Genomic DNA, 21574 nt, shown 5'->3' on the forward strand with positions numbered 1-21574 from the left:
GCCGCTGCCAACACAGCCCAAAGATTTTCACTGTGTGATTGAAGGTAAGCTGTGCATATGCAGGACATTATTTTAAAAACAATACGTTAAGCCATAAAAGGCATCTTATTAAACAGAGCTTCTGCTTGAAATACTGAAAATGTTAATATCAGAGTTGCTTGAAATGCTGAAAATCTAATTTCAGAATCACCAGTAACATCTCTTCTGCCTCACCTAGCAGCCATTTTGAAGTTAAGTCCACCACTCTGTGTCTGAATTCTAAAGGTACCTGCAGCCTCAGAAAAGCTGGAACCCCAGTATCAAAGGCTCCAGAGCTAATTTCGTCAGCTGCATGATATGTTTGCCCATTAAGCAAAAGTATTCAGGATGAATATAACTGGACAGGTTAATATAAAATGCTCATCCTGGAATAAACTTGTTAGTTTTTCAGATGCCACCAGATACTTGTTTTATCATGCTGAGAAAGTATAAGCTGTAAAAACAGAGAGGTCAAGCCATGCTTGATGGAAATCTTGGATCACCCAAATTATAGTTGCAGGCTATAAGGATTCAGTGGGGCTATATAGGGTCAGGAAGGGTTAGCCCTTTCCATCCTCACACAATTTGATAACCAGACTCCTGTGCAGTTCACAGGGGAAGGCGTCTTCCTTCCCCCCTTAAAGGGCGACAGTGGAAGGTAGCAGTCTGGAAAACATATTTGAGATTCTTCATTTTGAACTGGAACTATCTGAATGCCTGCAGAAAATAACGCAATATGCATTAGAGGTAACTATTATGATTTTAAATATAAAAACATACTTTATTTGAAAGGTCCACATTATTTATTCAAAGCAATATAAAAGGCTGAAATATAGAATGATGCTTTAATATAAAAATAAAACTTTATATAAACTGATAGATTGCACAGACAAACACGTTTAATGTTCAGTTTGGCTAAATATCACCCTAGTGTTTGGGGACTCATGTGACCTCCTGCTAGCACGGGTGATTTTCCCCAGATATTCCTGACACTGCTGTAGGGAAAAAAGAATAAGACTGAAGTCTAGCGGCACCTTAAAGATATGTAGACACTCCTCATTTGTGACAAGGACCAGGTATGATATAAATGTGACTTGGTTGGTCCAGGTCTGGTCCACCTCGGCTGGTCCCAGAACAGAACCGGGGGGTGGGGGGTGTCGCCTGAACTGGTGAGCCTGCAGAGGGATGGGGCAGCTGCCTTGACAGGGTTTATCAAACCCACAAGGCAGCTGAGGCACTGCCCCCCCCCCCCCAGCCCCCGCGTGCCTGATCCGGCCTGGCGATGCCACTCAGGGGTTGGATTTGGCCCCCAGGCTGCATGTTTGACATAAAGAGACAACTGGATTTAATGGCTTTTGCAGGATTTATATCTCCGGATAACTCAAGATTCAATGTAGCTCCAGCAGCTTATTTTTATTTCCTGGAATCCAATAATGCAAGAAGAGCATTCACGTGGGCCAGAAGCAAAAACCTGCCCTCTGCTGCACTGGGAGGAAAATTCAAGAAAACCCCACAGGAATGGAATGGATTCAATTGAGCGTGTTTTTCAACAGTGCCTTTTATAACAAGCTTCACCAAGAAACCACAGGTCCTCCTTGGATCTTACTCTTCTCCAGCTCAGCTCCTGACCTGAAATCACCTTCATGGGTGGAAGAGAGTTCGGTTTTGGGTCTCAGCATTTAGTCGCCACTGGGAGCTCCCCCTTACACGAGCAAAGACAAGAAGCTGCCCTCAAGGAAGAAGCCCAACAGCCGGCTGAGCTGGACGTTCTGAACGCTCCACAGCAACAAACACTGGGAAAGCATCAACATTCTTCGAGAAGCTCAGCCTGTTTGTACATGACATTTCCTCCCATGGAAGAAGCAGCAGCAGCCATGCACGAGCCAGACCCTTGATTTCTGAGAATCTTGGAACTCCCCCGCAGGTGAGCCAGGACCACTGAACGTCGTGCTGGCTGATGCGCCCCCATGGTGGCCTCTGCTACGCTCTAGTTGCCCCTAAGCGGGGAAGGGAGGAAACAGCACAGACACTCACGCAAAGGAAGCCGGCAGCTTCACCCTCCCTGGCAGCTGTCTTGGCCTGCGTCTGGGGGAGCTTCAGAGTTCTCAAAAGTCAGAGCACGGCTCTTCTTCAATGTCAGGCGTCGCTATAATCTCAGGTAACTTGTACCTGGGCCAACCTAAGATATTTCAGTATCTAAAGCAGACAATGCAAACGGCACTTGACACACACATTGTCCCAAGGTGGTATAGTGGATACGGTGGTGGACTAGGACCCCGGGTGACCCACATTCCTACCAGGGAAGCTTGCTGGATGACCTTCACCAACTCTCAAATTTGGCCCACCTCACAGGGTTGTTGTGGTGAGAAAATGGCCATGGGGAGAATGATGTTCTAAGCTGCTTTGAATCCCAATGGTGGGGAGAAAAGTGGGATATGAATAAATAAATGCACGCAAGTGGTGCACAATCCAGTGGACAGGTCTTTTGTACGTCCCTCACTGAGAGAGCAAGTGATGTGCAGCACTCTGCAGGGCTTCCCAGTGGACTGAGCCCCTTGGACCAGACTCCCACTCTGCCCCCACCCCTGTGCCCTCAGTGACAGCCACAATCCGTGGCCAGACGCTGATCAGAAGTCACCAGCCTGACATCATACCTTTGCCACAAGTTTAACAGATGACCTCAGATGAACCACTCTTGCGGTGCCTGTCCACAGTCTGAAACACAGGGATTGTAATTGCGACTTCCCTTGAAAGGTTGTTGTAAGGTAGGGGTGGCCAACCTGTGGTGCTCCAGATGTTCATGGACTACAATTCCCATCAGCCCCTGCCAGCATGCCCCCTGCTGTAAGGATTTCAACAATGTAACATCGATGGATGCTCTCTGAGCACTTTCCGTACTATACAAATCAGCAGTCTGACTTCTCACTGATCTAACTCATTCTCATTCTGCAAAGTCTTCATGGCTAAACCCCACAGGGTCACGCTGGAGAAGAATGGCCCTTCGTTGCTTCTATATTCTGCAGATGATACGCGGCTATTCAGTTCACTACTGCAGCTGCTGCCCAGGCTGGCCCCTGTGGAGTGAACCGTAGAGATCCCGTCAGACTGCAGCGGCGGCTCCTCTGGTGGTGTTGCCACTTCTTTACAAGAACATGGACGATTAAGTCTTTGGGGATACCTGGAGAGCTTCACAGGATCTAAACTCGTTTTCTGGGGGTTCCCACAATCATTCTGCTGCTCTGTGGGTGGCATTTTACGAAATGTTCCCGCGGGGCTTTCCAATTCATCCGCTGAATTTCCAGATGGGTGGATGGGAAGTTTCACTGACACTGGCAGTAAAGTCACTGATATTTCTTGGGTAAACGAGTCTGGCATTTGGGACTTTTCAAGGTCCGATATTTCCACTGTTTGGGCCAGATCGTCTAGACGACTTGGATCTTCGTTACCTGCTTTACAATGCATTTTTTTGTGCCGGCGTAAGACGGCAGAACGACTAAAGCATTTATTGCAGGTCTCGCAGGTATATGGCTTTTCCCCAGTATGAGTCCGGATGTGCCTTCGTAAGTCACCAGACCCTGCAAAGCATTTCCCTAGAAAACAAGAAGGTGTTTAAATACCAACCAAAGATCAGCACCATATGTGGTGTGTTGTTTGACATTTCACTCCTAGATTAGTAATTATCAATCCTAAAATAAAATCACTTCTCATTTTTAGAAGAAGAAGAGTTTGGATTTATATCCCCCCTTTCTCTCCTGTAAGGAGACTCAAAGGGGCTTACAATCTCCTTGACCTTCCCCCCTCACAACAAGCACCCTGTGAGGTAGGTGGGGCTGAGAGAGCTCCGAGAAGCTGTGACTAGCCCAAGGTCACCCAGCTGGCGTGTGTGGGAGTGCACAGGCTAATCTGAATTCCCCAGATAAGCCTCCACAGCTCAGGCGGCAGAGCGGGGAATCAAACCTGGTTCCTCCAGATTAAATACACGAGCTCTTAACCTCCTACGCCACTGCTGCTCCAGTGGCGTAACTGAACTTGCTGTTATCATCCGTCATGCGTTCGGATATCACAACAAACCAGGGGGGAGGGGGAGGCATGAACATACCTTGCAGTCGTTCTTACACATATCCCACTGTTCCCTCATGAATGATTCAAGGCTTTAGAAGAAGAAGAGGAGGAGTTTGGATCTATACAAGGTGGGGCTGAGAGAGTTCCAAAGAACTGTGACTAGCCCAAGGTCACCCAGCAGGAGCGTAGGAGTGTGGAAACACATCTGGTTCACCAGATAAGCCTCTGCTACTCAGGTGGAGGAGTGGGGAATCAAACCTGGTTCTCCAGATTAGAATCCACCTGCTCTTAATCACTACGCTCACCTCCGTTGCGCAGCCAATGCCCTGTGCATAATTGGCCAGTGTCAACAAACGGGGCATGAAGGCTAAGACCCTCTCAGATTCTGCTTCTCAACTACAGAGGTGAAGGCCTGGAAAAAATATTGGAGGGAAAACTTGCCAACATTTTTTCCTGAGGCCTTTTTTCAATTTTTCCAATGGAAAAAATTGGAAATTTGGAGTACTTGGGAAAAAAACCCTATGAAATATTTTCTCTTTTTGAATGAGTGAAACACTTTTAAAGACAAGGTGTCCATGCTATGGACATATACAGCTCTTAAATCGAAGATGAATTTCTGCACCAGAAGGACATCTGATCTCTATGAAGGGACCACACAGGACTTTCATTGGTTCTCAACAGCTGCATGCCTTCTGCTGTCCTTTGGACCAGCTTTTCACCTTCCTTCAAACTACTGGCATTCACAGATTTGCTGCCGCTGCATACGGAGACTGCCTTCAGTCACCCTGATAAACAGCCACTCTTCTTAGTAAATCTATCTACCCCACTTTTAAAGCTATCTACGCCAGGGATGTCAAACTGATTTGTTATAAGGGTACAACATGACATATATGCATATTTATCGGGGATGGGCCAGTTAGCCTTGAGAGGACCTGGTAAGGGTCTGGATCAGGCCCTGGGGGTACATGTTTGACACCCCAATCTATGCTCATCATGAAATGATTTCAAATGAAAAATGTAAAAGGGGTGATATTTCTCTCAGTGGCCAGCACCACAGCCCTTAACTTTGAATGGCAATATAAAAAATAAAAAGAATTGAAGCATCTACACCACGATAAATGGATATTTATCTAATCCACCATGAGAATCAAATGCAACAATAAGTACAGCTTGGAGAGATTTCGACGTCGAAATCTCTCCAATAAAATATTAATTGTATCTGAACTTTTATTTTTAGGCTTTAAGGAATTTAGGTATAGACGAAGAAATATCTGTAATGTCTTTGTTAAGTTATATCTTATAGATTAGAATAATAGTCGTTAACAGGACAAATTATATTAAGGAAACTGAGGGGAAGTCAAAGGGGAAGGCGAATGGGTGGGGTGGGAAGACTGGGGGAAAGGGGGAGGGAAGGAGTTATTGATTAATTAAGGAAACTGATATATGAAATGAATATATTAGACAACTATCAAATGCTCCTTTTTAAAGTTATGTATAAACTTTATGTTAGACAATGTATGATTATTTACAATCAATTGATGAACGAAAATGTACAGCTGATTATTATTTAATAAAGTTTTTTTTTAAATTAAAAAAAAAATAAGTACAGCTTGAAATCCACGCCATAATGCTTGGGTAGTGAACAAACTATGAACGTAAGCGTGTTGTTAAGGGGTCGGACTAGGATCGGATCTGAATCCGCACGCACACCAGGGAAAGCAGGGCCGGTCACACCCACCCAGCCTTGGCCCTGGCAAGCATCTGGATGGGCGGCTTCCGAGGAACACCGGGGCCAGGCCATGACCTCTCTTGCCTGAACCCCCCCGCCCCCCCAGCAGTCGCCTGTCGATGGCAAAACAGGAGGGGGGGACTGAACTGAACAAACCAAAGGGGAGTTTTATACTTTAAACCATCCATGAATCTTAAAAGTGGTCCAATTGATATGGGATTGGCTAGAAGGACCGTCCTTGCCTTTTTTACTATGGTCATGCTGCCCATTTGTTATACATTGTGGGGGTGGGTTGAATAACATATCCACCCTTCAGGGGAAAATAAGTGTTTGTATTCTAGCCAATATGCACAGAGGCATAATCCTGAATTTTGAAAATATGTTCCCCAAATGCACCAGTTACCATTTTAGGTGAAAAATTCCATGATAGAATATTATTTATTATTATTATTATTATTATTATTATTATTTATTTAATTTGTATACCGCCCGATCCCCAAGAGATCAGGAAAAGAAATAGAATATTATTTATTATTATTATTATTATTATTATTATTATTTATTTAATTTGTATACCGCCCGATCCCCGAAGGGCTCCGGAAAGAAATAGAATAGAAAGACCACAACAAAAACTTGCATGAAGAGATTGCCCCCCCCCCCCCCCCCCCCAACACACACAAACAAAGCAGTTGGAACTTCATGATTGGCCAGAATATCTGTGAGATGAGGAAATTCCCACCCCAGGGAACTGCATTTTGAAAGAGTTAATTGAGCACAAACTTACCACAAGCTGAGCAGCTGTAAGGCCTCTCTCCCGTGTGCCGGATCCTGTGCTTTACTAACTTCCGGGGTAAGTTAAAGGACTTTCCGCACTCATCACAGGTGAAAACTTTTTCTATGGCATGGTTCTTTTTGTGTTCCTTTAAATTACTGAAATTACTAAATCCTGGAATGGCGAGAAAGAGAGAGAGAGTGAGATGGTTATCTGCAGGGGGTAAGCTTCCAAAAGGTTGCACAAAAGTAATGCAGCTGTCCCTGCTGCTCACATTCGTGCCAAGATTCAAGCCCAGGCAATCCATGTTGCGTCCTGTGAGTGTGGAAGGGCCCAGCACCCAGCTGAGGCTCAGGCAAGAGGTCCCAGGTTGAATTCCCAGTGCCTCTCGCTAAAAGGATCAGATGCACGGGAAGGGAAAGACATCGGCTGCCTCAGAGACTAGGACACGGAGTAATGGATTCAAGGTGAAGGAAAAGAGATTCCACCTAAACATTAGGAAGGACTTCCTGACCGTCAGGGCTGTTCGACAGGGGAATTCACTGCCTCAGAGAGTGGTGGAGTCTCCTTCTTTGGAGGTTTTTAAACAAAGGCTGGATCAGCATATGTCAGGAGTGCTTTGATTGTGTGTTCCTGCATTTGAGGGGGTTGGACTTGATGGCCCTTGTGGTCTCTTCCAACTCTATGATTCTATGATAAACCATCTGACCTTAACAGATAAATGGCCATATTCACAGTATTTTAGCAAGTAGCATGTCCCTGAATTTCTGGGCAGGGGTCTGGCTCAGTGGTAGAGCATCAGCTACCTATGCAGAGGGTCCAAGGTTCGATCCCCGGTATCCCCAGTTGAAAGGACCAGGGAGTCAGTGATGTCAAGGCACTCTATCTGAGACCCTGGAGAGAAGCTGCTCGTCTTGAGTAGGCATTTTGCAGCAGTCAGGAGTTTTCAAAGCAGGTTGCAGTTTCTGACAGTTTCAAATTATTACAGTTCTAACAAACTTTGGTGCATTTTGGAAGCACGGACATATGGAATTCATGTTCCACTAGCCGTGAAGCTTGTTCAAGACCGGTGCGCATCTGGGTTCTGGTTAGCTTACCAGATGTTTTGCACGGCACAGGATTTTTACCTGTGTCTGTTTTTAAACTACATGCTTGTAATTTTGGACTCCATTTATGTATAACAAGACTTCACTTGCAAGTAGAGAGCAATGGCTGCAGGCCTTCATCTGGGTGCTTCCTATTGGTTAACCTGAGTAGGCAAGACCGACCAGGATGGACTGAGGGTTTGATTCACTCGGAGGCAGCTTCACGTGTTTGCATCTTACAACACAGCCATCCTTGCTGCTCCTAGTGATGGGCTGAGGCAATGCTGCCGGTTGTTGGGTGACCGGCTGGACCTCGCCCTCTCCCCACACACAGCTGGACTTTGCCTGGGCTGCGAGGGGGGGGGGGCAAGGAGAGGCATCAATGCAGGTCTCAAGTGTTGCAGGATTCAGTGGATTAGCGCCCCCCCCCCCCCATGGCCCACTCTCAACCCCTTCGAGGGGAGAAGGGCATCTCCTACATACCTCGGCCACAAATGTCACACAAGTGAGGCTTTTCTCCCGTATGGATAATAATGTGACGCTGGACGTCCCCAGAGGCTGCAAACCTGGAAGGGAATCAAAGGCCAGTCAAACTTCTGTTTACAAACTTGGGATGCTCGACCACCATGGCCCAGTTTATGCATTTGGCAGCCTCCCGAGTGAGAAGCTGCCAGGCTTGGAAACAGACAGAAACAGCTTCAAGGGCCTCAGTGCGCAAACTTCACGGAATCAGCATAGTGGCAGCCACTGTGGTCACAGCGGTTTTATATCCCCCCAATGTCTTCGGCTGGAGACTCAAAGGGGAACCAATCTCCTTGCCCTTCCCCACTCAGCCATAAAGCCCTGTGACTAGCTGGGCCATGATCGAGCTCCGAAGTTCGATGTATTGTCGGAAGGCTTCTCACCCAGCTCGGATCATTGGTAAAGAAGAAGGGCTAATCTGAATTCCCCAGATAAACCTCCGCAGCTCAGGCGGCAGAGCTGGGAATCAAACCCGGTTCCTCCAGATTAGATACACAAACTCTTAACCTCCTACGCCACAGATGCTCCAGGCGAAACTGCCAGGAGAGAATGTTGCTAGAACACGGGGAATCAATCTGCACTCAGTCATAAAGCCCACTAGCTGTCATGATCAGTCCATGTCTGGTTTGATTCTGCCCCGTCTCCCGCCTGGGACGTGGGATCCTTCCCTTCCTCATTCTCCCCTCCCCTCTATCTTAATGACTGTGGTTGGATGTACTTTCTCATTCTGTGCACTTTTGGCTCATTCAACAGCTGCTGTTGTTGTTCTGTCAGTGGTGTGGAATGTGGGGTGTTTTGACCCTGGGGAAGGCTGCCTTGTCTCTGGACCATAGGACTGGTAGGGTGCCATCTCCCCTTGGGAACTGGTAGTCAGGGCTGGTGTTGTGTGGTGTAGAGGCATGGCCTGGGGCATAATGGACAGCACTTTGTTGCTTATGCTTTAGTTCCAGCAACAGAAGTCTAAATACTAATTCCTGGTGCAGTTTCATAATAAATAAATCATCTGAATGCAGAGTTCTGCTATTGAACAGTCCAGGAGCACAAAAGTTGCTGACCGTGGGCTGGCCATTCTCTTTCTACCTCACCAAACTCACATGGTTGCTGTGAGGACACAACAAAGGATGTGAGAACCACATATGGCTGGGATGAAAATGCCATGCACATCTGACAGGTTGTCCTTTCTGAGTGCACAGGGGGGTGCATGAATCCAAAGCCCCTACATGGAGATGGCAGATCACACACAGTCGACACCTCCAGTGCAACGACTCCCCTGTGGAGATTTTAAACAGAAGACCTGGGCCTCTGGGTCACAAAACATCCAGTCTGCTGTTAGAACACTGGACTAGGATAAAGGAGACTCTGGTTTGAGCCTCCATGAGGTCTTGCTGGGTGACCTTGGCAGCACTCTCTCATGCACTGGAAGTCATACACTCGCACCTTAACCTACCTCACAGGGCAGTTGTGAGGATAAAATGGAAGAGATAAGACTTATGTAAGTCACTTCAGGTCCCCAGTAGGAAGATAGGCGAGGTATACATTTAGTAAAATTAAGAATGAAACTGCTGCGCTCAGCATCTGACCTCAGCCACCGGTTGGAATGATCAGATGGATGCAGGGTTGCAATGCATCCCTAATTCAACGCAAGGCACTGCCCAGCTATGAAAAAGGTGGTGGGGGGGGGGGGGGGAAGAATCCCCTTTATGAAGTATTTTACTTGATTCGTGACACTATTTATCTTCTTATCTCATAATCTAGACTGAATTAATATTAACATGAGCTTGATGTTTGCACATGGTCATCAGTTGTTTGTCTTGATGACAGAAAGAAGCAAGAAGGATGCTGCAAGAGAAAGGTAAAAAAATGTAAGGTTAAAATGGTATAGAACACCAAAACAACTAGCATATATGATTAAAGGCCTCGTCCCTAAATGCTGGCATTGTGGAGATCAAGAGGCATATTATAGTCATATGTGGACGGAATGTGTAGAAGTGAAAAGGTTTTGGACAACCGTGATGTTATATATCAAGAAACTGGTGAAGATTAATATTGGGGGTAAATAATGATTTAATGTTCATGGGTGTAATGGAGGATAGAAGGGTAGATAAAAAAATATAGCTATACGTATAAAATAATGATCAAAGCAGCACAGGCAACAACAGCTTTAGGCTGGAAAGAAAAGAAAAAATGGACAATCCAGAAATGGTTGGAATACATCTGGGAACAAGGGACACTGGACATGTTCGTAATAATAACAAAGAATCAACTGTGGCAAGATAAACAGAGTGAAATCTTGAAGATATGGACCATATATGCAGACTGGATGAAAGAAGCTGGAGTCAACGAGGATAAATGGGAGAAAAGACTACAAAGAATGAACTTACTGCTGTTTGTTTGACAAAACTATGAAAAATATAGGGGGGAGGGAGGAAAAGGGGAAAATGTACTGTTTGAAAACAAATGAAGAAAAGCATCAATATAAAATGTAATATTCAAATGATACAATATTTTTTTTTAATGTAAGGTAAATACTGTCCACACTTGCACAAATATTGTACATGTTTGACCCCAAAAAACCAAAATGGACAGTTAGGGAGGGAAATCTCGTGGACGAAATAACTCTGGATCTGGTTGGGTACAGGAAGGGAGGGGCATTCAACCACACATCCCCCACCTGCCAAGAAAGCTTCCAGTGGTGCAGGGAGGTACATACCCACCTGTCCCACAGCATTTCGTCCATGAGGCTTCCCCAGCCTTTAGCTTCTGAAGGTCAAAAAGGGCTGCTGAAATAAGGCGGGGAAGATCTGTGCCCGTGAGAACTTTCCAGCCACGGTTCAGAGGATCCAGCCCAAAGAGCAGCAGTTTTTACTTATTAAAAACTTCTCAAACTGAAATAACACTGTGTGGTCTAATGTCAGGAGGCCTGTTATTTAGGGGTTTTGCTGTTGCTGCTTTCTAAATGCACAGGAGGGTGGTGGAATGGGTTAATTGCATTTCTAACTGTCTTTTCACTGTTTCTGTAGAATGTTATGTAGTACCAGGTGGTGTCTGAGGTCACTGCTTGCCCATCTTCTGTTATCTTACTGACTTTTACTTTTAGGCACGTTTTCTCAGGATTGGGGGGGGGGGGGATGTTGGTTGAATTAAGTGTTGGGATTTGCACGGGTAAGTCAGTTCTGGCTTTAGCCAGGGAAGATTCCACATCATTAAAGCTTCTGTTCTTCAACAAGAGTGTATGTGTGTTTGTGGGATTCAGAATTCTCAAAACTTGTTCTTCACTTAGACTTTGCAGTGGGCACACAGCTGCAGAACTGAGGACGGAAGTGACTTGCCCTGCTATTTGCTGAAAGACTGCCTAAAGGGAAGACCACTTCCTGGGAAATATTTTAGTTTGTTCAACTCCAGGGAAGTTCCTGCCTGCGCATTAACACACTGTCATACTAATGTTGTGGGTTACGCAGCCATACAAACCGTTTCCCGCAGATTTCACAAATGTAAGGCTTTTCACCTGAATGCCGACGTAAATGAGTCTGAAGATTGCCTGCCTGCAAAGATAAGAAAAGTTTTTAATATGGTAGAAGTCAGTCATTCTGGTAACAATAATGCACGACTGGAAGGAGAGGCCTCGCTTCACTGCCTAATGTTAGCAATGCAGTGCTGGCTAAATAACAGCTCATTGTTACGAATGAAACCACGCTACAAGACTAAGGTGGAAGAGCGCTGTGCTAGAGATGAGTAATGTTTTAGTTGCAACACAGCCATCTATTACCCATCTATTACCCATGGCAAGGTTCCCGCACCTTCCAAGAGAATTGGCCGGGGAGTCTTTGTCAGAGCCTGTTCGGCATTTATTACCCACCACCCTGTTTGCAGCGGGGCAACCGTTACCCATCAGCTGCCTTTTTACTCTATACAACAACACAAGCCTTTATTGGCATATAAAACAGGACAAAATTTTAAAACAAAACAAGGTTAAGAAATACAGTTAAAATTACTAATTTCCAGTATAAAATTTGCAACAGTTTCACAAAAGAGCACATCAGAGCTGTTCAGGAGATTGGGTAATTTATAACACTCAAGCCACTGAGAACATTGCAAGAAAATGGAATTCGTGTATTTCATGCGTATCTTATTGTATTTAGGGCATAGAAACAGAGAATGGTCAAGTGTTTCGACTGTAATCAGATCACATGAACAAACTCTTTTAGAACGTTCCATATTCTTGAATCTTCCCTCCAGCAGAGCTGATGGCAGCACATTACATCTTGCAGTACCCCCGCCCCCGCCCGCCCCCCCCCCCCCCCCCCCCCCCCCCCCCCCCCTCCCCCCCCCCCCCGCCCCCCCCCCCTCCCTCTCCCCCCCCCCCCTGCCCCCCCGCCCCTCCCTCCCCCCCCCCCCCCCCCGCCCCCCCCCCCCCCCCCCCCCCCCCCCCCCCGGCCCCCCCCCCCCTCCCTCCCCCCTCCCCTCCCCCCCCCCCCCCCCCCCCCCCCCCCCCCCACCCCCCCCCCCCCCCACCCCCCCCCCCCCCCACCCCCCCCCCCCCCCACCCCCCCCCCCCCCCACCCCCCCCCCCCCCCACCCCCCCCCCCCCCCACCCCCCCCCCCCCCCACCCCCCCCCCCCCCCACCCCCCCCCCCCCCCACCCCCCCCCCCCCCCACCCCCCCCCCCCCCATCTTTAAAATAGATTTCTAGCTTGAGTTATATTTTATGGACCCGATGTTCACAAAAGTGAATGTCTTGAATGCTTAATATTATTGAAGAATCCCAATAAATGGCATCACCCGAGAGGACAAAAACACATTAAGGTTCTCTCAGAGAGATTAAAAGCAACCCTGAACATTTTCTCCTCCCGTCCGCCGGTCCTACAGCATTGCCAAAAAGGTTGACTCAAGCAGCAACATGCCTGCAAGATAAAAGTAAAGCCACGGGTGGCCAGACTACACATCAATGAAAGCAGAGCTGATTCAGACACAAAAGAATACTTCACAATATATACACTTTAAACTTCCTACCTGTGAGAAACATTTCCCACAAATGTTGCATTCAAATGGCTTCTCACCTAAAATTAGAAGTAATAACGTTTACGTATACAAAAAGAGCCAGTTAAAACCTCAGCAATTAGCTGTAGCACACTTGTTTGGTGTATTGTTGAAGGCTTTCATAACCAGAATCACTGGGGCGTTGTGTGGTTTCTGGGCTATAAGGCCGTGTTCCGGTAGCATTTTCACCTGATGTTTCGCCTGCGTCTGTGGCTGGCATCTTCAGAGGATCCCTTGTTTGCCCCCTTTTTTAAAAAAGATGAACGCTAGATTTGTTTTTAGGCATTGTAAAATATCTTGCATGCCTTTTACATCTCAAAAGGCTACCTTGATTTAGACAGATGCGCAACTTGCTCAACCATTTCATCACCTGATTTCTACTCAATCAATTTTATACCATTACCTAATTTACACCTCCTACAGGCTGAATGTGATCCACACAGAGCTCAGCACTAAGCCCTATTTGATTTTGATGAAAAAGATATGCTGTGCAACCCTAAACGTAATTATTTAGAAGCAAGTTCCAATATGCTCAGTGGGAATCACAGAAGCATACAGCTGGAAGGCTAGCTCCAGGATCATCTAGCCTGACCCCCATGAACAATGCAGGAAATCCACAAGCACCTCCCCACCCACTCCCCCAGTGGCCCCTGCAAAAAACCTCCAGGATCCCTGGGCCAAGTCAGCCTGGAGGAAAATTCCCTCCCGACACCAAAGTAGAGATTGGCATTATCCTGGGCATGTAAGAGAGGGCCACCAGAACAGAGCACTGGTGTCAGGCTGGGGCGTGACAGCAAGCACAGTTCTGTGGGGGATCATGGGCACTTTTGTTCCCCTAGGTCACTAAGTAGCAGCACCCGATCTAACGGTACCGTCTCTGGCCGTTGACCTTGAGCACATCGTGCATTCCTGTCCTTCGCGCCTTCTGTAGAGAGCAGTCTACAGGGATAGGGAGGTGGGATTGATATATTGGGATTGTGTTTCAGTAGATTCAGCTCCTTCCCTTTTATTGGTGGATTACAGTCGTATTGGACAGCACCGGTCCAAACGGGTGAGGATCGGGCCCAGAAGGAATGACACAGAGCTCAGCACTGACCCAACCTATCTGCGGACACAGGGACCGTAGAGCGATAGGGTCAGCGATTCACTTGCAGGACTGATGCATGTTCCAAAGTGTCTCTTGCAAAATTAGACCCCGAGTCACATTCATAACTTTCCCTCCCTTAAAGCAGCAGCTTTAAAAACCAAAGCTTTCTTGCACCGAGAGACAAATGCAAATGCGCCACGTGTAAAATAGCTGGGGATGGAAGGGACAGGGAGCGGGGGGCGGGGGGGGGGGGGGGGGCCGCCACCCCCTGCAGGTGCTTCCTTGTCGTCTTGAGAATTGCACTTGGGGAAGCAGGCAGGATTAGCTTGCTTGCTGCACTGCGGATCCCCGCTGAAACTCTTGCCCCGCTGGCACTTGATGCGATGACTTCCCCCGGGCCAAGGCTGCGCTGCTAAACCGCCTGGCTGGAGATCCTGGCGCCTTTTGCTCTGGCCTTTCTTGATCTGAGTGTTGCTCCGTCCCAAAAGGCGCCTGGCTGCACTTCAAGGGAAGTCTGAGCTGGTCATGATCGACGGCAGCCGGGCTGATTAAGATACCATATATACTTGAATATAAGCCGAAGGGGGCTTTTTCAGCATTAAAAATGTGATGAAAAAGTCAGCTTATACTAGAGTATATGCGGTAACTTTCACTGCAACTCACTACCAAGGTTACAAAGGCAGATAAGACACCTGTGGGAAGCAACAGTACAGAACAGCAAAGCACAGCAGAACACAGGAATAACCCAACAACCTCCCACAAGATCCAGGTCCGTGTTCTGAAGCGTATTCACAGAATTGGCATTATAATTCACTTTTATTTTGCCCTTCCTCTAAGGAGCAAACATGGATTTCCCATCCTGCATTTTATTTCCCCTTCAACTCTGAGACACAGTAGGCAGAGAGAGAGAATGACTGACCTAATGTCACCCAGCGTGTTCGAGGACAAGTGGGGATTGGAACGCTGGGCACAGGTCAACACTGTCAACCCTTCTACCTTTGTTGTGCAGCAATTTGACAAACCAGAATGACAGCCAGTGGTCTACATCTGGAGGCCCTTGCACCACAGGAACTAGCGTGATGAGAAGTGGGAAAAGATGGTTCACCTCTGTGTCTGGAAGCTCAAATTATGGTCTGTACAGCAAGTGCAACAAGTCAGGATTGGCTGGGATGTCCAAACAAGAGTGCATTTTGCTCACCCACAGAAAGCCCCTTACAAAAACAGCTTACAAAATGAGTCTTTTCAGTTGTTAAGACTGAAAGTTATCTGCCTTCCCATCACGGAATTAAATTATGATCAGACTGGAAGTTTTCAGTAATGATACCTGTATGAGACCTTATGTGGAGCTCCAGGTTGCTGGGGTGTTTAAAAGCTTTTCCACATAACGCACAAGGATACTGCCTCTCGGAAAGGAAAGTCGGGGACTGGCCATTCCCTTCAGAAAGTTCCTGTGACGGCTCAAGCTCGGCATTTTGCTCCAAGCCTTCCGGATTGGCCAGCTCTTCTTCCCCTGCTTGGTTTTCGGCAGCAGCATTTGCCCTCTGCACAGCACTTCCTCTTTCCAGCTCAGCCTCCTCAGCAATGTCCCCATCGGCAATTTTAGGAGATTCGGGAGAACTGAAGTCTGAAGACTTCTGAGACCTGAGGGAATTCAGTTTCTTAAGGGGCACTGCTTTCCGAAGTCTGAAGTCAGCTGAATGTAAAGGGGTGCTTTCTGAATCCTGATCTTCATTACACTCACTTAAAGGCTGAACTAGGAAGTTCAAAGGTAAATGATCAGATGATTCCAAAATACATTCTGAGTGACTGATGAGACAAGCAGCATTATGTTCAGCTGCGCTGGGTTCTGCAGAGGCACTAAAAGAAAAGGACGGCTCTGATGATTGTTCGTTGCCGGGACAAACAGTCTGCTTGTAGAACTGTTTGCTATAAAAGTTACGAAGTTTGTAATAGCCATTTGGCTGCTTAAGTGGGAGATTTGTGCAATTAGCACCCATCGAATCTTGTTTCTGTTTGTCTGCATCACTAGAGGAGACGGGGAGGGCAGCAGGCAGTGTCCCTTGCAAATGATGCTCATCCAGGAGTTTGCCGGGCTGTGCAGCTGGGGAACAAGCGCGCAGCAAATTAGCCTCGTAGGTCTCACAAGTAGTATCGGCAGCCAAAGTATTTTGCAATGGGAAGGTATTGTTGTTACAAGGCATGGCAGCTGGCTGCTCCAAGATCGCAGAGGATTTGATAAAGGAGCGACACACGTTCAAGACGTTCTGCACTTGCAGATACTGAGCAATATCCAAAAGAGCTTTCACATTGTCCTGGTTCAGGTCAAGGTGGGACGTGTACATGTAGTCCAAGATTTGTCCTATCCCACCAACATTTTTAATATCCAGTTGAAAGACATCATTCTTCTGTCCTGAAGAATTCTGAAATAGGGTCCTGGGGAAGGGATAGGCACAGCTGTTTAAAAGGTGGAAGCATACAGAACAGTCCATCTTCAGAACTATTACAGAACAATCATAATAATCAATTTTTACAATAGTTAAGAGAGATCCATTATCAATAAGCTTTGCTGCCATGACAGCTATTTAGATTTGAATTTTAACAAACGGTACCTTTTCCAGCCACTTCTTTCAATGTTTTGAACAGGAGCAATATAGAAGAAGAAGAGCTGGATTTATATTTCCCCTTTCTCTCCTATGAGACTCAAAGGGATTTTACAAACTCCTTTCCCTTCCTCCCTCACAACAAGCACCCTGTGAGGTAGGTGGGGCTGAGAGAGCTCAGAAGAACTGTGACTAGTCCAAGGTCACCCAGCTGGCTGTGTTGGAGTGTACAAGCTAATCTAAATTCCCCAGATAAGGCTCCATAGCTCAGGCGGCAGAGCAGGGAATAAAATCTGGTTCCTCCACCTGCTCTTAACCACTATGCCACTGCTGCTCCCTAGAACAACACTTTTCAAATTCCCAGCAAATAAAAGCTTTAACACACTAATCATTAACTGTAAAACAATGTCATAACTCTTATGAGAGTAAATTCAAGCACAGTGATTGGCTTACTATCTCATATTAAGCATGCATTATTTGGAATAGCTCTGTGTTCATTAGAACATGACAAGGAAACCAACACCCCCTCCCCCCACAAGATTTTAGACATAGAATAAAACAGGTTGAGGATATTTCAGATCTTGGGGTCATTTATATATATGTGTAAATGGATGTATGCGTGTGTATGTATGAACAGAATATCTAAGACAAGGATATTCTTCCAATGCACCACGCAAGGACAAATGCGCAAACTTTTCATTTATACTCCACCTTTCTCCCAAATGTGGGACCCAGATGGTTCTGTCCTCCCCTTTTTCCTAATGCCCCTAAGGCAGGTTAGGCTGAGAGCATATGACTAGGCCAAGGTCCCCCAGCACGTTTTTATGGCAGAGTGGGAATCCCCGCCTGGATCACCAGATCCCAGTCCTACACTACATTTGGCTCAGAATCTAAAATTTCATTTGCTGAGAAGGAGCAAATGCATAACCCTTAAAAATTCTCAACAAAGTTAGGAACAAATGAGTACAAAAAGTCTGAGTGAATTTAACAAGTTTTTACTGCATTTGACAGAAATGAACTAATTCATATTGGTTTTCCAGTCAGTAAAGATACTACTTTCCTGACTGTTTCAAGTACAATATATTACAAAAAAGCTGCAAATGTGCACAAGAGATCTGCTTTCTTAGCAGAAGGGGCACAAGAGGAGCAGTCCTACATCGCAGTGCGTTATTCCAGCTCCAGAGCTGCTCCATTATAATGTTACCATCAAACTCACTTCAAAGATGCAATTTCAGCCAGGGATATTACCTAGGGATTAAACACTTTGCAGGCAACTTTACATCCTTCTAGATAGTTCGGTTATTTCAAAGTACATTTTTAATTTAAAAACAAACGATGAACAAATAGGCAGCATAGACTTGAGAGGCTCTTTGAAGTAATAAAATGGTTAAAAGAATAATAAAAAATGGAGAACAACATATCATTCTCATAAAATACATTGCGAGTCTCCATCAAATAGAAAGCCAGGGACAAATGTGAATAAAATAACAGTCTCTCCCCAGCCCTCAAAAGACGCAACTGTTACTTTGGAGATAGCTCATGTATAAGCTGAAGCATTTCAGTCAAAATGACTGACATGTTAACGCACAAATCCCAACTGGATGTCAATCTTCTCCTGGCATAAACACCAATTTCAAACGTGCAGTGGCAGCTCATTCCATAGCCTAAGAGGTATGTGACAGACTCATTTGTATTCGCCTTCCCTCTTTATTTTTTTCCCCACCAGGTCTTTCAATGCATCTGAACTGCTGTCTTATAAAATGACTATTTCTGTCTCTAGCACCCAACAGCACGAATTCAACTTGTTTCCAAATAAGGTTAGGTCCTATCGCATGTTTAGTAACGTACCTGAAATACTGGCTGAAAGCAGCTAACACATTTTTATGTGCTTTGAAACAGACACCTTTGACCACCAACATGCAGTCACAAAGAAGACCTTGAATGCGTTGCTCATGAAGCTGCTGAAGCAGGTAACAGCTGTGGCTGGCAACAGCGTCCATTCTAAGTAGGACACGCTGAAGTTACCTGCCACAAAAAATTAAAATGTTTAAAACAGAGGTCAACAACCTTTAACACCCAAAGAGCCATTTGGACCCGTTTTTCACTGAAAAGAAAACACTTGGAGCTGCAAATACTTTTTGACATCTAAAATGAAGATAATGCTGTATATATTCTCATGCAGGGAAAAATTCCCTTCTTTGGGGCCCATTTTTACCCATCAAAGCAAAAGGGGGGGGGGGGATAAAAAGCCTGTTGTTTTGTATATGATTCAAATGACCAGCAATAGAACCCCCGTTTCATACATTTCTCTTTTCTTGAGTTGAAAGACACTGATTATGCCCACTCAAAAAACCCCCTCAAATTCCACTTGGATGGTCGATCAAAATTGGTGCCTTTAATGGGATTGTCAAGTTCCCGGAGGGGGGGCGGTGGCTGAACTTCTCCCCCCCACCCTGAGAAAATGTCTGCCATGGAGGGTGGACTCGACAGCCATATTCCTCGGTGAGCATGGCCCCCGCCCTGGTCCCAAAAGCCACAGCTTCTGAGAATCTACCTGCAAATGTCCTGGAATTTGCCCGCCGGGCGTTGGCAACCCGCAACAACCATGGCTGAGGATGATCCCGGCCTTCCTCCCTACAAGCTTATCCTCCACTGGCTCACTTTGAAGTAAACCTTTCAAGATCCATGTGCAAGGCTTTCCCCATGCGCTCCTGCCCTCCTTGGCAATGCAGAAGCAAACAATTCCCAGAGAAGCAGAGCAGAGAAGTGAAGTAGAAAAGCTGTTCAAGAAGCAGGGTCAGAAAATACAGCTGCCAACTCTACCCTCTGTCCCCACCTGTGTACAGCCAAGAAGATGCCTCCCCACACCCTTTTATTAAGACTGTTACACCTGGCCTTCGTTTGTAGATAAACCAGGTGGTAGAGAGGGTTGTACTGCTGCCCACTACAGAGAAGGAAAATACTTAATCGTACCTTCTCAGACATTAAAAATTAGCCTGCCAGGGGTCTCTTTTAACCTTCTGGCCTTTGCACATTCCCACAATGACAGTCACCGCCCCACCTGGGGTTGCCAACCATCAGCCGGGATCTGGAGATCTCCTGAAGATAAATTAATCTCCTGACTACAGAAATCAGTTCTACTGGAGGAAACAGCAGCTTGAAAGGGCAGGCTCTCTGGCATGCCACAGATTCTATATGAAATTCCTCCTCAAGTGGGCTGCCAGTTCAGGTTGGGAAATACCTGGAATTTTTTTGTGGGTGTGGGGGAACCAGAGGAGGGCAGGGTTCAGAGAGAAGAAGAGTTTGGATTGACACTTGCTTTTCTCTCGTGTAAGGAGTCCCAAGGCAGCTTAATGAAGTCCTTTCCCTTCCTCTCCCCACAACAGATGCCTTGTGAGGCAGGTGAGGCTGAGAGTCCTGAGAGAACTGTGACTGGCCCAAGGTCACGCAGCAGGCTTCAGATGAAGGAGTGGGGGAAACAAACCAAACTCTTCAGATTAGCTTCTACCTCTCTTAACCACTATACCCCGCTGGCTATCTAAGTATGCAAAGAAGTCTTTCATTGTAATCTTATGCTTACTTTTTGAAAGAAGAAAAGGAGGAAGAGCAGTTTAGATTTATACCCCACCTTTCTCTCCTGCAAGGAGTTTCAAAAGGGCTCGCAAACTCCTTTCCCTTCCTCTCTTCACAACAGACACTTTGTGAAGCAGGTGATGCTGAGAGAGAACTGGGACTAGCCCAAGGTCACCCTGCAGGCTTCATGTGGAGGTGCAGGGAACCAAATCCAGTTCACCACTGATATCTACTACACCCTGCTGGCTCAATGGGTTATAATGCCACAGATTCCACCTTCCATAACCACCATTTCCTCCAGGCATATTGATCAGTTTTATCCGTTACGTGCCCTGAACCTGGCCTTGTGCTGGGGAAGGGGGGATGTAAAAATTAATAAAATAATAAATAAAAATCATTGTCATGAGGAGTCCAACTGTAATGCCAGGAGATCTCCAGCCACCACCTGGAGACTGGCAACTCCTATCCCCCCCTCCACAGACATCGCCCTATGAATGGCCCAGGCTACCATGAGAAGCCCCTGCCCGGACCTCCCCGTCGAGGGCCCTTTCATGGCCGCCATTCCTACGACTGCACACACACCCGCCCCAGGGTTTGGGGAGGCTTAGCGCATGCGCCGCTGCAACCTTTCTCTCGCTCTCCCTCGGCTTGTCCCACCTGGGAAAGTGCCACTCCTCGGGCCAGCTTCTGGCGCCCATCCTTCTGCCTTAACACTCACTTCAACGCTATTGGCAGGTTGCCTGCCAACGTCACTTCCGTCGCACAGGTAAACAGGTGGCGGCCGAACATCAAAGGGCCAATTGGACGCTCTAGGCTTTTCACTCGCTGGTTCTTGCCATTTCCAGCACCAAACGGCCTTTCCTTTCTAGGCCCCACTGAGCCGTTTGGACTTTGGTTCTTTCCCTTCAAGGAAACCGCGGGCCTCTTTGGACGCTTCACCCCTCCCCCCATTAGCGGGCTCCGCAACTGATTTTCAGCCTTTTAAACGGCGCTTTCCTGTGCAAAAGTCCCGCCTTCGGCTGCCGCACTTCCGGTCTCGCTTTCCCTGGCCCTTGGCTGACTCAAGGAGTGGTGGTTGGGTCACAGAGC

At 46.7% G+C, this 21574-nt stretch overlaps 1 protein-coding gene across 2 annotated transcripts; it reads right to left on the reverse strand.

Moving 5' to 3' along the window:
• Positions 1 to 778: 778 nt before the first annotated feature.
• Positions 779 to 21506, reverse strand: ZBTB49 (zinc finger and BTB domain containing 49). 2 transcript variants are annotated; one of them, XM_048510139.1, is made up of 8 exons: positions 21204 to 21506; positions 18761 to 18937; positions 15637 to 16745; positions 13199 to 13245; positions 11657 to 11730; positions 8150 to 8232; positions 6594 to 6755; positions 779 to 3608 (listed from the first exon to the last, which is right to left on the reverse strand). In XM_048510139.1, the coding sequence occupies exons 2-8, from the start codon at positions 18910 to 18912 to the stop codon at positions 2941 to 2943; spliced, it is 2295 nt and encodes a 764-aa protein (XP_048366096.1). In that variant the 5' UTR covers positions 18913 to 18937; positions 21204 to 21506; the 3' UTR covers positions 779 to 2940. The 2 variants fall into 2 exon arrangements, with proteins under 2 accessions (XP_048366096.1, XP_048366095.1); XM_048510138.1 differs by having other exon boundaries at positions 21143 to 21505.
• Positions 21507 to 21574: the final 68 nt, after the last annotated feature.

Source organism: Sphaerodactylus townsendi, linkage group LG10 (genome assembly GCF_021028975.2).
Source record: "Sphaerodactylus townsendi isolate TG3544 linkage group LG10, MPM_Stown_v2.3, whole genome shotgun sequence".
NCBI lineage: Eukaryota > Metazoa > Chordata > Lepidosauria > Squamata > Sphaerodactylidae > Sphaerodactylus > Sphaerodactylus townsendi.